The 14,730-nt window shown below is 47.3% G+C and overlaps 1 protein-coding gene across 1 annotated transcript in view; it reads left to right on the top strand.

Moving 5' to 3' along the window:
• Positions 1-14,730, top strand: part of HYDIN (HYDIN axonemal central pair apparatus protein) — a 293,633-nt gene that overhangs the window by 261,213 nt on the left and 17,690 nt on the right. Inside the window, exons 67-74 of the mRNA XM_067546885.1 lie at positions 491-651; positions 1,630-1,745; positions 3,643-3,877; positions 4,649-4,861; positions 5,518-5,656; positions 6,891-7,056; positions 8,771-8,918; positions 14,385-14,592. Of these exons, the coding sequence (XP_067402986.1) occupies positions 491-651; positions 1,630-1,745; positions 3,643-3,877; positions 4,649-4,861; positions 5,518-5,656; positions 6,891-7,056; positions 8,771-8,918; positions 14,385-14,592 (1,386 nt within the window). The remainder of the gene's footprint in view (positions 1-490; positions 652-1,629; positions 1,746-3,642; positions 3,878-4,648; positions 4,862-5,517; positions 5,657-6,890; positions 7,057-8,770; positions 8,919-14,384; positions 14,593-14,730) is intronic.

Below are 14,730 nucleotides of genomic sequence, written 5' to 3'. Positions count from 1 at the left end.
ACCTGGGGTGGAAAGGGAATTCAGTCTCACTTTACTCCCAGCCATGACCTGGAGAAAAACACCCACTGCTAAGGAAAAAGGGAAAGTCAGTCTCTATGTTCATTCAGCCATGGGCTTCTTTACTTGTGTGATTGCAATGGTGGGACCACTCTATTAACAAGGGGTGAGAGCATGTCGGACATTGAGGCCTGGGCTCCTTTATACTTCTTCACCAACTCTGATCCGCAGCCACCATTTCCCCAATCCCTCTGCTGAACGCCTGCTCCCATGAGACACCGGCTGAGGCACGGCCACCCCAGCATTCCCCCAAGGACAGTTCTCCTGTCATTTGGTTGGTGTCTGTTTGCTCCAGAACTTTGGCCAGTGGCAGAAGGCGTGTCTGAATGGCCCTTGCTCTTTCGATGGTGGTTTGAAGTCTGGCTCTGGGGACCAGAGGGGCTCAAGCGCTTAGCCAGGATTACTGTTGTTTTTCCCTTGTTTCTGTTTGAAGGTGATAGAGACAGATCCCGAACCTGCCCACACTGCTCTGGAGGACAGCAGCCGAGAGCTAGAACTTCGAATCAGTGCTGTCGTTGATTACACCCTGTTCAAACTGGAAACTAACTTGGTGCAGTTCAAGGAGACCTTGCTCTTCCAGACCAGGGTGTTCAAGTGAGAAACTGAGATCACACAGGGACCAACTCAGAAAAACTGGTTTTACCAGTGAAGGAAGTGATATTACATAGCCAGGCCAACTTATTCAACAGTACTACTAAGCTCCAGGTGTTCAGGCTTTGGGACGGGGGAGGCTCAATGCTCTTACATTAGCTGGCCCTGTCTGTAGACGGGAGCTTCCAGGAAGTAGCTGAATTTGTTTGCTGATGGTTTCTGATGGCTGATAAGCAGCAGGAGGTAGAAGAGTTGCTCTTGCTTGTGCAAGGGCTTCTTGGTGCTCATCAGAAGTCTCCGCCCCAAACATTGCCATGACATTAACTACTGGAGCCCAGCTTTGCCCCGTACCCGACCAGAGTCCAGCTCAGCTATTTACAGTCTGCCTCCCAGAGCCACAGTCCTCCCTAGAACTTACTACATTTATTTTGGTCCATATAGTGACCCCTGCACCTGTATAGAGACCCTTGGACCCAATCCTACAAGCCTTTTATGTTCACAACTCCTGATGGAGTCATTCGTCTTCTAATTCCACATTGCCCGCATTCAGTGGAAATGACTACATGGACTCTGAAAACAGGCCTTATTTTACTGCCGGCGAATGCCAAATTTACCAGACATGTAAAAAGTTTGTCAGTTGCAAGAGGCAAAAGTAGAAATCCTTCTACAATTGCAAGCCACTGGTACCAGCCCTGACAACTTGATGTGGGTTGGCTCAGGGGGTGATGCTAGAGATTTCCCCTGGGCCCCTCACTCGTAGGCAAGCAGGATACACTGCAGAACTGTCTGCTGAAATGTATGGGTCATATTCTGCTCCCCTTCAAGCTGATCCATTCCAATTGTTGCAGCTTGCCGAGCGACACGCTACTCAGCGTGAGTCAGGATGTCAGAATCTGATCCTAGATGATTTTTTTAGTGCTTTCCTTAGCCCTTCTGTTAGACAAGTTATTTCTTCTCCCTTCTGCCCTGCTACCTTTGCAGGTTCCAGCTGTCCAACAAGGGGAATGTGGTGCTGGAGTACTCCTGGAAGGTGGTCATGGAGGACAGCAGAAGGGCAGTCAACTTTACCGAAGAAGCATCACCATGCAGTCCTGAAGGTATGGAAGGCAGCCCCCACCCCCGTACCCCACGCAGCCCCTGCCTTCTGTAACCCAGAGACTGACGAAGGGCTTTACAGCATTCTGAGATAAAGACTCAATCCCTCTGATTGCTGGCTTTCCCATTCCCCTGCTGTCAGCGTGCCCAGAATGGGTATGGCCGAGCTGCTGGCCACGGCAGCAAGGTCAGAAAGGTCCAGGGAGGAGCTCGTTTAGGAGCACAGATTGTGGAGCGGGGAGTCAGGAGCTGAAAAGATTGAAAAGGGGGGAGTCCAGTGGAGGATTGCAGGGTCATGGAATCAAGGTCACGAGGGGAGAAATGGGAGCTGGGTTGCTGTTGGAGGGAAGCAGGGATGCGTATCTTTGATTAAATGATTGTTTGGCATCTTTTTCTTCTTTTTAAACTACCCCAAGGTGGTGGCAGGAAGTAGCTGTGCCCCAGAGCCGAGAGCAGCACAGTCATTCTGAGTCAACAAGGCCCCCAAGCCTGGGCATAACTTCAAACCCAGCCTACTCATGTACTTAATGTTATGCACATACTCAGGAGTCTTGCTGAACTGGGGCCTTAATACAGACATATTTGCAAGCAGGAGGAAAAGCATTTGAAATTAAAGCTGCATCTTTGCTTTGAAGATGGTCCCATGCATATATCAGCAGGGTTTGTTCAATTATGTGATGTTTTTTCCCAGCATGGGCTAGTCTGCTCTGCTTGAGGCATGAGGGTACTTTTGCTAAATGCTTCTGTGCATCTTTTAATGTGTCTTCAGCTGCTGTGCAGCATATTATGTAGCCAGCCATCAAACGAGTGAGAAAAGCAAAGACCGGACTTTTGCATGAATAAAACTAGCATCAGCAGTTAAATTAGCTAGGACTGAAATAAGAACTATCAATCCTCATGCTTCAAGGCATAGATTCATCATCAGGTGGGTCAGGAAGGAAACTCTCCCACAGTGTAATGTATACATTGATACCCTGGAGAAATTTAACACTTTCCTCTGTAGCATCTGGCAATGGCCATGGCCTGAGACAGTGGCTGTGGGCCACTGGGCAGATTCCTTATGATCCTGCTTTATGGTTTGATGTCTTTTGTTGGCTGAGGAAGCTTGATAAACAGAGGAAGAGAACACCAGCTGAGTGCAATGTGCACCAGTGCTGTTCCTGGGAATCCTAGAAGATGAGGATTGTAAGGGACCTCAGGAGGTATCTAGTCCAACCCCCTACTCAAAGCATGACCAACCCCAACTATATCATCCCAGCCAGGGCTTTGTCAAGCCGCAGCTTAAAAACCTCTAAGGATGGAGATTCCACTACCTCCCTAGCCCATTCCAGTGCTTGATCACATAGTACCTGCCTACCTTTTCAGCTGAAAAGCCATGCACGCAATAAGCGACATTCTGCCCTCAGATTCCCCTGTGCAGCTCTGCTGACCAGGCATGGAAATAAGCGTGGGCATGATTTGGCCCTGATAGGTACTTACATAGCCTTCATCCCCGTGGTCTCTGGACACTGTGGTCAGACCAGCATGATGTCTTTCAGCATTGTAATTATTTGTCTTTGTATGGAACCTTTTCAGCAGATGTATTCCCTGCAGCTGCCCATTCTCCCTACCCTTTGCCCTCACTTTCACACTGCTCCGTGGCTCTCACTAGGATTAGGATTTAGTAAGGGACAGTGCCAAAGTGATGACCTTAAACTACGTTACACCTTTTCCTAACCCTGTTTGGAATCATCCCTAGAAAGTGCTTGCGAAGGCGGATTTCCTTTCTGGAGTCCTTACGCCAATTCCCCTCGGCCTTCCTGCCATCGTACAGAGTCGGGGTCAGGGCTCCGAACAAGAGGTTTCATCCTCCAAGATAAATCTAGGGAAACTGTCCTGACAGCCCGTTCCTTAACACAGGGGAGTTCCCGTCTGCCACATCCGCTGCCTCCACCAGAATGCCATGCAGCCGACCTGCTAGCCAGCTAGGCAGTGTTCTGGAGAGCATCTCCTCCCTCCTGTGTGCTCCTGCTGCTCTCCCACCGTTCTCCATGGAGCCCAGCAGCGGCCTTATCCCAGCCGGGAAGAAGCAGCAGTTCCTGTTGAAATTCTCCCCACTGGAAGTGGGAGAGTTCGAGGGCCGCATACTCTGCAAGTGGGTGGATCACATCTTGACAAGTGCTACTAACGGGGAATTATTGTCCAAAGGACTTTGGTGTAAATAGGATTTAGTGATCTCTGAAATGGATGGGTCCAGGCTGCAGCCAAGGGAGGGCCGGCCTGTGTGGGGCATCAAAAACCTACTGCTTTGTTTAATCCCAGCTCTGGAACCAAAAGTGTCATCCCTTTGGCTGTGTAGTTCTGGAGGGGAGGAGAGCAGGGATGAAATCACCGGGGGAACCTGAAACACACTGGGAAAACTCACTTGAAAAAAGTGTTAACCGGCCAGGGGCTGGGTGCTAGTAGGATGCTGCCTTTCAGAGATGGATGGTAATTCCCAGCCCCTTTGTCTGTCTTGTACCATTCCAGTGGGGTCCTAATGACTAATACTAACTTACCTTGGGTATGGGAAGTCACTTGAGCCCCAAGATATTCAGATCACTAGTACGGGCTCCTGGATGAGAATGAAAACTTAGTGAAGGCTTATCCATATTGAGTCACCAGCACGGCCCCAGTGTGCTTATCAGTAAAGGAGCCACTTTTGTCCACTGAGGAATTACCATACAGTTGTCCACCACATCTCCTTTGCTGCCTCATCACCATGGAGCGAGTTTCCATTTGACTCACTGCTTAGTACAGCTACTGAGAGAGGATGTGAAAGCTGCGTACAACAGAAAGGACAGAAAGCTAAACAGCTGGCTGGCTGGAAATATTAGCCGTGAAGCTGTCCCGCTGCCTTTCCTAACCCTGGTCCATTTCTTCTCAGTATCCCTAATCTGAAGTCCAATCACCAAGGCCCCGTAGTGGCTGTGAAGGGGAGAAGCCTGCTGCCATACTGCCATTTCGAGCTGGAGGACTCCGACTACCTCACTGCAAACAGGCGCAACCCAGAGATGCGAGGGCCCCGGGGGGCAACACTGGATCCCAACACCAGGGTGATTGAGTTTGCATCCATCGGAGTGCATGCTAGAAACAGCAGGTGGGTGTGGGAGAAGGCTTGGCTTGCCGACTTCCAGCTAGTCACAACAAATCCGCTCCACCTTCTAACCCCCTTGTGGCATGGTTGCACGTTCGTATGGATCAGCCATCCCCAGCTCCCAGTAGGCCACTTGGGGCTCTGAGCAAACAGGAGCAACATAGGCTAGCCATCTGTGCTTCCCCCTTTCCGTACCACAATATACAGGGCTGGTCCCTAGCCCATAGGTTTCTTCCACTATACTTCTCCTTTCTCTTCATGGGCATGAAGCTTTTTTTTTTTTTTTTACTCTTTGAATACTTGACTCAGCTTGGGTCAGTGAAGGAAATAATCACACTAGAGAGCTCCACTTTGTAAAGAGTCTTGCTGTTTTGGATTTTACCTTCGTCCCCTGGTGCTGGGGTTTGCATCGGACTGACCTCAGTATCTGTTTACAGATGATAGACGTAGGCAGCCAGCCCAGAGGGGCTGGGGGCTGCAGAAATCAGTAATGGGACGGAGCTGTCATGCCCATAGCAGTGTAGGTAGATGGGCTGCACTAAGGAATCCTCCCTTGGAAGAGCTGGCAGGGCCTGCTGTCTCCTGAGCAGCTAAGCCATTTGCCCTTGCAACCGTTCACTGTGCCCATTCTAATGGAAACTTCTGCTTGTCATGGCCAGGACCTTCATGATTGTGAACCCCACCAATTCGACCTACTCCTTCCAGTGGGCTCATGAACAGCCATCAGATCTGCGAGAACAGTCGGTCTTCAGCTGCCTGACGGAAACGGGCCAGATCCGGCCTGAGAAAAAGGCGGAGGTAGGAGGGAGGCTGAAGCAGGTGTCTCTCCTAGTGCTGTGCAGACCTGCACCAGGAAATTCTTGACTGGAAGGGAAGTGGCTTGCTGCATAGGGACACTCAGGGCTTGTTCACACTGACCGCACAATTCGGTCGACTGCTCAGCTTCCCTTCTGCGCGCTGTTCACACTGTTCCCGTGGACTCAGCACTACGCTACTTGAGAGGGTGGACTTACTCAGTTGACTTCCTGATCGATTGAGCGGATCTATACTGACCGCTCAATCGATCCTGAAAGATCGATCTGGCGGAGGCGATTTTTCCCCGTCACTGTAAACATAGCCTCAGGAAAATTAATCTGCATTAACTAAAGGTATTAATTTCAAGTGGATCAAACCCCTGTGTGGACACTCCTATTCAGAATCAGAGTGGCCTTAATTGGATTAAGGTTAAATCACTTTAGTGAATCAAATTCAATTGAATTAAGGCCAGTTTAATTAACTAATCCACTTTAAAAATGAATTTGGATTAATTTTCCTGAGTATCCCCGTGCAGAGGAGGCCCTACGTGTGTCTCACTCTTGTGGGGATTGGCTGCCCCCTGCTGCTTCACTCCAGAGCAAGAATTTTGTTCTCTTGACCTTAGAATTACGGTACTCTGCCTTTTTGTGTGGCACACCGAGGTCTGAGCAGCTCAGAGAGTCCAAGAAAATCAGTCTGACCCAATCCTGCCACTCCATTTCCTTATAAGGGTTGTTCACCTTGTTTAGGTGTGCTGCTGGTTTGTCATGCAATTGCCTGAGCTTGCGAGTAGCTTGCACTTCACAGGAAAGCTAGCAGGCATTCATTCCTCACTAAGGCAATGGTTTGCACAAGATCCCGAAGAGATGAGAAACCCTTGGTTCTGTGCCTGGAGAGCAAGAAAATGGGGCCGCCACACTATAAGAGCTTGACCTTTCCAAACAACTCCAGCGTATGTGTAACCAAGGCTGTGTCGTCCTCTGGTGGCTAGTCCATGTGCAGAAGTAACTGAGTCTGCTACAGCCTTTGAGCTAAGAAATCAGGGTTCTTCAGTACAGGCTGCGGAGGCTCATCAGCGTAGTTGCTTTCTGGGATCTAGCCCCTAGGTGAAGACAGAGAGCCACATACGGTAAAACACTTGTCCCATCCCTGAAGCCCCATCCCAGTCTGGTGTATCACCCATTCCACCACCATTCCGTGAATCGCCATCTGATTTAATTTGTCTCTGCTTCCTCAGGTCACATTTGAATTTGTCCCCCAGCACCTGGGCATCACAGAATCATTCTGGACTTTTACAATCCCTGAACAGAACATCGTGGTCCCATTTCTGTTGGTGGGCAACAGCACCGACCCCTCAGTATCTCTGGACAGATCCCATCTGAACTACTTCTCTCTCTTAGTCGGTAAGGACAGACACCATGCCCTGCATGAGGGGAGCCCGTGGCTGCTGCTACCTTTTACTTTTCTCTCCTTTCAGAAATGTAATGTTCTCTAGTTACTGTTGATCCTCATTCTATTATTTAACACATTAAAAAAACAGAGGCTGAAAGTGGAAAAGAGCACTTCAAAGGAGAAAAGCAATTTCTGTCCATCTACCTTAGTATCGGGGCACTTCATCTAAAATCGATAGCAATGTTCAGCGACAATCAAAAAAGATAATGTTAGGTATCCTTCGGAAAGGGACAGATAATAAGACAGAAAATATCATAATGCCACTATATATATCCATGGTACGCCCACGCCTTGAATACTGCGCGCAGTTCTGTTGCCCCATTTCAAAAAGGTTTATTAGAATTGGAAAAGGTACAGACAAGAGCAATAAAACTGATAAGGGGTATGGAACAGCTTCCATATTAGGAGAGATTTAAAAGATTGGGACTTTTCAGCTTAGAAAATAAACAACTAAGGGAGGGAATTGACAGAGTCCATAAATCATGACGTGTGGAGAAAGTGAATAGGGAAGTGTTATTTACCCCTTTACATAACACAAGCACTGGGGGTCAACCAATGAAATTAATAGGGAGTACGTTTCAAACAAACAAAGGAAGTACTTCCCACAACTCACAGTCAGCCTGTGGAACTCACTGCCAGGGCATGTTATGAAGGACACTAGCATAACTGGGTTCAGCAAAGAATTAGATATGTTCATGGAGGATAAATCAATCAGTGGCAATTAGCCAAGATGGGCCAGGACACCACCCCCTGCTCTGGGTGTCCCTAAATCTCTGACTGCCAGAAGCTGGGGTTGGATGACGGGGTCTGAATCACATTGCCCTGTTCTCTTCATTCCCTCTGAGGCATCTAGCACTGGCAGAGTCCTGGGCTAGATGGACCATTTGTCTGACCCAGTGTGGCCGTTCTTATGTTCTTAATAGCAAAGTTCTCGGTGGATTTCATGCAGTGTTGGGCATGGAGCAGAGTTGGTTTTTTTATTTGCTTGGGTTTTTTTTAAAGATTTTATGAATTTACTCTTTTTGTTGGTTGTTTGGTAGGGTTTATGGGTAGAAGGGCTGTCAGATTTCAAATTTCTCAAGCAAAACTGCTTATTAGTGGTGAGTGAGACACAGCAGCTGGGGAAGAGGGAAGGTGGACTAAAGAATGGGTTAAAAAAAAGGTCTCAGATTTGTTCCATAGAGCTTCTGTCATCGGCTCAACCCCAGTCCACCCATTCTTCCAGTAGTAATTATGTGAGTGTGTCAAGGGGTTGGTCCCATGTCAAGGTTTCCTTGGCCCTACCTGATGTGGGGGATTAGTGAGTGATTTTCGCTAGTAACCCCAGCTGAGGGCCTGTAAGACCAATGGCATGCCACACGCACTATCTGGCACTAGTGCATTTTAGAGAAAAGCTGCTTTTGCAAAATGTTTAGAGTTTTGGTCATTTTTGTCAGTGCTATATTACCCATCCCATCTCCTTGCTGATTAAATGTAATCAAGCTCTGATGTCAAACTATGGAACTTTTTGCTCTGCCCTTTCCACCCGCAGCACATCTGGCATGGTAAAAAAGGCTTGGGCAAGCCATGCACTTTTCTATGAAACAGACAATGGGTGGCTGATTCCATGCTAACCTGCCAGGAGAACTAAAGGTTTGCTGATTCCTTTCTGTGTTTCCCCTGAAGGACATGAGGCCCACAAGACAGTTCACATGATTAACAACGAGAATGAGACCTTCAGCTTTGCTTTCAGAGACTGTTCGCGCTATTCAGAGGGATACATTAACTACCTAACAGTGCAGCCCATGGAGGGCTGCATCCCACCTCTTTCCAGGTAAAGGGGGAGAGAGAATGTCTAGGAAGCACAGAGCCAGACTGCGGCTGCATTATCAGCATTATTAGATTCCTTCCAAATCGTACAGTGGTTTCACCTAGTGGCACCAGATCTTACCCAGCCAGCAGGCAACCCTTGGTGGGGACACATTGGTTCCTCTTCTGTCACAGTAGGTCTCCCCGTTTGTATTCAGGGTCAGATCTGCCGCCTTTAGTAACAAAAACAGATTTCTGCTGATTTTCGCTCCTGTTAGCCCTAGAGCCAACACAGCTCTGTGGGTATTTCTACTGGAGCTAGAGGTTAATTTCCAGCTCTATTAGACATACCCACCTAGCTCTGATCATGCTAGTGCACTAAGAATAGCAGTGTAGCATAGTGGGATGGGATAGCTACCCAAGGACAAGACCACCTGAAACCCTAGGTACATGTGTGGGCAGCTAGCCCGGCTTGCTGCCCGTGCAGCAGAGACACTGCTGTTTTTAGTGGGCTAGCTCAGTCAGGGCCAGCACCTCTATGTCCATCCAAGCTGGAAGTGACACCTCCAGCTCCAGTGTTGTAATGCTGCCAGGGATACCCAGAGCTGGGAACCGCTGTGTCACCACTCTGCCTCCAGAGAGGAGCTTTGCTGGAGATTGGACTGAGTCAGCTCCCTGCCTGCCAGCCGGTTCTCCGCCCCAGCAAACTCCGCATGGCTCTGCCGGCCCAGCCCTCACCCCACAGGTAACGATCAGTGAACTCCAGCCCTCGAGGTCTTCAGAGATGTTTTTCTGCGATGCGTAGCTCCCACCAGCAGACAGGCACAGAAGTTACTAGGTTTGCTGCTCTTTTAAAGAGTCAGCCTCTTACAGCTTATTAACAGGGGTGTGTGACCCATCCGTGCCCAGGGCAGCCACCTGAAAATGCCAAGGTCAGGGCAGGCTGTAAAAGGAGAGCAGATTCTCCCAGTACTGGTGGGTGGCACTGAAGTCAGACTTCCCAAACAGCCACAAACTGCACTTCTGAATCTCCACAGAAGCCAGTACACAAATGCACACAGCCCCCTTTACTGCATTTCAGCTCCAGGCTCCCAAATCAGCACTAGGTCCAGTAAAGAGACTAGTTATTTAAACTCTATGCTCTTTACTAAAAAGGTTCCCTCTGACCCCAAGGGGTCAGCCACAGTACCAGTTCAATATAAGTTTGGATCTTACCTAAAATACTACGCTGCTAGCCAGTCCTTTAGTAACTAAAACTAAAGGTTTATTGTAAAAAGAAAGAAAGAAACTATGAGAGAAATGTTAAAGGATTAGAGCAATCACAGATATACAAATGATTAAAAGTCCATATGCATCAGGTTTCTGGAAGAAATGTGGAGTTGCAGGCTTGTATAGTCCCTCTGGTACACATCCAGTATCTGGATAGGTCTAAGTCCTTTGGTTCAGTTGCAAGATGAATTTATCCAGAGGTAGGTGTGTGTCTGCAGCTGGACAGGAACATGGACAAAATGGTTTCTCTGGTTTGATCTTATATACCTTCGGTCTTTGGCCATGTGGCCTGTGAAAACTCACAGGAGCTAAAATGGAGTCCAGAGTCACATGGGCCAGTAGTCCAGAGTCACATGAGCAGGTTCTGGTGACTCATTGGTGATGCTGGCATCTCCCTCTGGGCCCCTTGCACCTGGGAATGTCTTAATGGGCCATTAAGCAGGCCATTGTTCTGCAGCCATCCTATCTGGGGTGTTGCCCAGGCAGCACAATTTGAAATACAGATATCTCAAATATATCTATAACTTCCATTTCACATATTACACATGAACATAAGTATTACTATCTTACTTAGCATATTATAACCTTCCTAACAGCACCTGACATGGCATATCCCACATGGATTATTATGATTTTGATATATTAATGTCAGACAATATGACAAATGCTCTCCCCCCATCTACCCAGCATGACAGGGTGAATGCACCCTTCCTTGCAAACTCAGCACTGAGTTGGGTTATACTAAAATAAAACAAGTTTATTAACAAAAGGTCAGAGGGTAAGTGATATCAAGTAGAAGGAATAAAGGTAGAGTTACAGACAAAGAAAAGTACAAATACCAGTTCTAATGGCTAACACCTAACTTACCAAGCTGCAGCCCTTCTACAAGGAACTTCCTCACCCATCTTCCTTTTCCAGCAATGGCTGACTTGCTTTCAGCCAGGTTCCCCGCAGACTCCAAGGTGCTGGTTTTCCTTGTCTCCTCAGGTGAAGGATAGTCTGTCTGTGCATCCTTATGTCTCAGTTTGCCTTTGTTTCAAGGATCAAACTGATCCCCTGGGATTCAGTCTCCCATCTTTTTTGAGGGTCAACTCCATCTTGATTAAGGTGTCCCCTGGTGTGTTCCAAGGTGACACTTCCAGCTTCAGTTTTACAGTGTAAATGTTCTCTTCTTGCACTGCAACCTCCGATAGACATGAATAGCCCAGTGAATTTGACCACGCCTGGCTTGAGATGTTGGCCTCTTTCTTTTGTCTTGAGAAAACCTGTTTAGCAACTTGCCTGTTAAAACACCTTTTAGTTAGATTCATAGAATCATAGAACTGTAGGACTGGAACTCCAGTCCCCTGCACTTATTATGTGACTAAGTATTATCTAAACCATCCTTGTCAAAGAAAGCTATCAGGTTGGTTTGACATGATTTGTTCTTGACAAATCGTTGCTGACTGTTACTTAGTACCTTCTTATCATCTAAGTTTTTGCAAATTGATTGCTTAATTTGCTCCATTATCTTTGCAGTACTGATGTTAAGATGATTGGCCTGTAATTCCCCAGGTTGTCCTTATTCCCTTTTTTATAGCTGGGCACTATATTTGCCCTTTTCCAGTCCTCTAAAATCTCTCCCATCTTCCATGACTTTTCAAAGAGAATCACTATTGGCTCAGATATCTCCTTAATCAGCACCTTGAGTATTCTTGTATGAGTATTTCATCGGCTCTGGTGACTTGAAAACATCTAACTTGTCTAAGTAATTTTTAACTTGTTCTTTCCCTATTTTAGCCACTGATCCTACCTTATTTTCACCGGCATTCACTATATTAGACGTCCAATCACTACTAACCTTTTCGGTGAAAACTGGAAAAAAAAAAAAAAAAAAGTCATGTGCCATTTCCACATTTTCTGTTATTGTTTTTCCCCCTCCTTGAGTAACGAGCCTACCTTGTCCTTGGTCTTCCTCTTGCTTCTAATGTATTTGTAGAATGTTTTCTTGTTACTCTTTATGTCTCTACCTAATTCAATCTCATTTTGTGCTTTGGCCTTTCTAATTCTGTCCCTACGTACTTGTGTTATTTGTTTATATTCATCCTTTGGAGTTTGCAATTTACGGTTTACGGATTTTAAAGCCTAATATCAGTGAGTATTCATAATTCCACATGCAGCATTGCCATATGCATTTTGCTGTGGTATTATGGATCACTCTGATACCTCACAAGATGTATTATGTGCAAATATCATTGCAGTAGTGTGTGGGGGTGAACACGGGTGCTTGGGGTCACAAGTGTAGACATACTCTAAGAAAGAGCAAGTTGGATTCTCTTCCTCGTCTCCCTTCCAGCTACAAAGGCAATCAGTCATTTACACCTGCGCACAGTCATTGAAAGCAGCAGGGCTGCCCAGGTAGCATTGAAGACATCATTTGAATTCAATGGGAATGTACAGATGTCACGGCAGACATAATTTGGCCCACCAGAGCTTTATTACCGGTGATGATGCATAAGAAGGACAGATCCCAGCTTGAGGCCAGGCTGAGTTGGCAGGGTCGCCAGTCAGAAACCACATCTTCTGACTTGGAAACCAAGCATTTGATCTGGAAAGTCCTGAAGGATGATAAAAGTGGAGCCACCGTCCCTAGTCACATTTCTGCAGAGTCATTTTCCAGAACAGCACCATGCTTCCAGAGCTGTGTATTTCTTTGAAGTCGCTGCAGGGTGCTCAGTCCTGTAGCTGTCTGATTTTTAATCTCCCTTTCCGAAGTGCTGTCGTTTAACTTTTTGAGCATGTGACAGACACATTGAAAAATGAAAGAATGCTCAGTCTCAGGTTTCCCTTTTGTGTCCATCACTTCCCTAGCTCTCCACTGCCACAACAATACCGCTGGGAAATACTCTGTAATACAATACCAGGAAATATTCCACCAGTGAATCCACGTCAGTTTAAATAGGAGTGTTCTTGTTTTTAAGAACAGTTTCTTGCTCTGCACTTTCCTCAGAGCCTTCTCCTGACCTGTAAGGAAGGCATGTGGGTGCCCTGGTCTCTGATCTCATTTGAGCCTTTAGATACTGGCTGCCTCCTTTGAGGGCTTCAGCATCATCATCAATTTACAGGATCTATCTCTTGTGCCATTCCAGGGTACAATCCAGACCAATGAGAAGCTGGGTCACCCCTGCCCTGTAACCTGGGGTGCCCTTTACAATGCCCTCCAGCATGCAAGTTACTCCCAGTAATGTCTGTGTGTGTGCTGCAGCCAGCCACGCCTTGGCTCTCACCAGCCATACAAATTATCACAGGATGACCCCAACAAAGTCCCAGTCTCAGATTTTCTAATACCTAATTTAACAAACTCTGTTAGATTTGAGCAGAGTTTCATCACCACATGTTCCAGCAGATTACTGACCAAATTCTCAGATCAGGACCTCTTCCCCAAAGTCCAATGCCTGCTTCCTTTATCTCTTCAGGTCCAGTAAATGTGATGGGCAGGGAAAAGAGGGGGGGTGCCTCGGGGTGTCTGTCCCTCCTTTTTATAGTTTCAGTCCCCCCATTTCCAGCTGAGACCCAGGAGACAAAGAGTCTGGGTGGAAGGATGTTCCCTGCTGGTTTTTTCACCTGTTTGAACTTCTTTTGTCTTCCTTTCCTGCTTAATGACTCCGTTTACTGCTTAAATGCAAATTAAGGCAAACATACATTCCTTTATTTCGGGCACACCTGTTTGCCACATTCTGTGTGGGCAGGGCAGTGGGGTTTGGAACGTGTAACTTCACATAGTGTTCTCACACATTTTACCAGAACAATACTGACCAGCAAATTCTGAGTTTTCAAATGATACCTCAAAAGTGTATGTTGTACAAAGACTATTACAGTAGTGTGTGGGCTGTGACTACAGGGGTATATTCTCTCACACCTCTTTTAGGAATCTGTCTGGCCCCATTACCATCACACCTGAGCACCTCAAAATCCTTCCCGTGTTTATCCTTCACACACCCCAGTGAGGCAGGGCAGGGCAGGGCAGGGCTGTTATCCCTGTTTTACAGATGAGGAATTGAAGCAGAGACAGACTAAATGACTTGTCCCGGGTCTCTCTGTGACAGAGCAGGGAATTAAACCTGATTTCCCCAAATCCCAGGCTACTGCCCCAACCACGGCGCTGTCCTTCGTCTCTCACACAGACCCTCTAGCACAATAGAGCTCTAAGAGCCAGCAAATAAAATTGTGCTTATCTCCTCAGGCTTCCTGTTACCATCCTCTTCACACCAACATTGGAGGGGGAGGTGAACTTTAACCTGATCTGTGATGTCACAAGAAAGATCCGGCCCCTCTCCTTAAACGTCAAAGCCGTTGGGTACAGCATGAACGTGTGTGTCAGGTGTGAGGAAAACGATAGCTTATTCACCGAGCTGAGCCTGCAGGAGAAGACCATCATCAACTTGGAGGAGGTGAGAGAGTGGAGACTGGAGGGACAGGGTGAAACGCTGCAACCCTCGTCATGCTATGGCACCTCTGTAAGATCATCTAAGAAGAACATGGCTGGGGAGGCAAGAAAAACAGGCCCACCAGGCAGAGTGGCCACCCTG

Source organism: Emydura macquarii, unplaced genomic scaffold (genome assembly GCF_026122565.2).
Source record: "Emydura macquarii macquarii isolate MOO-44397 ecotype Brisbane River unplaced genomic scaffold, CSIRO-AGI_Emac_v2 contig_1170, whole genome shotgun sequence".
NCBI classification, from domain to species: domain Eukaryota; kingdom Metazoa; phylum Chordata; order Testudines; family Chelidae; genus Emydura; species Emydura macquarii.
Note: the sequence above shows the minus strand (reverse complement) of the source record. Positions and strands in the feature narration are given on the sequence as shown.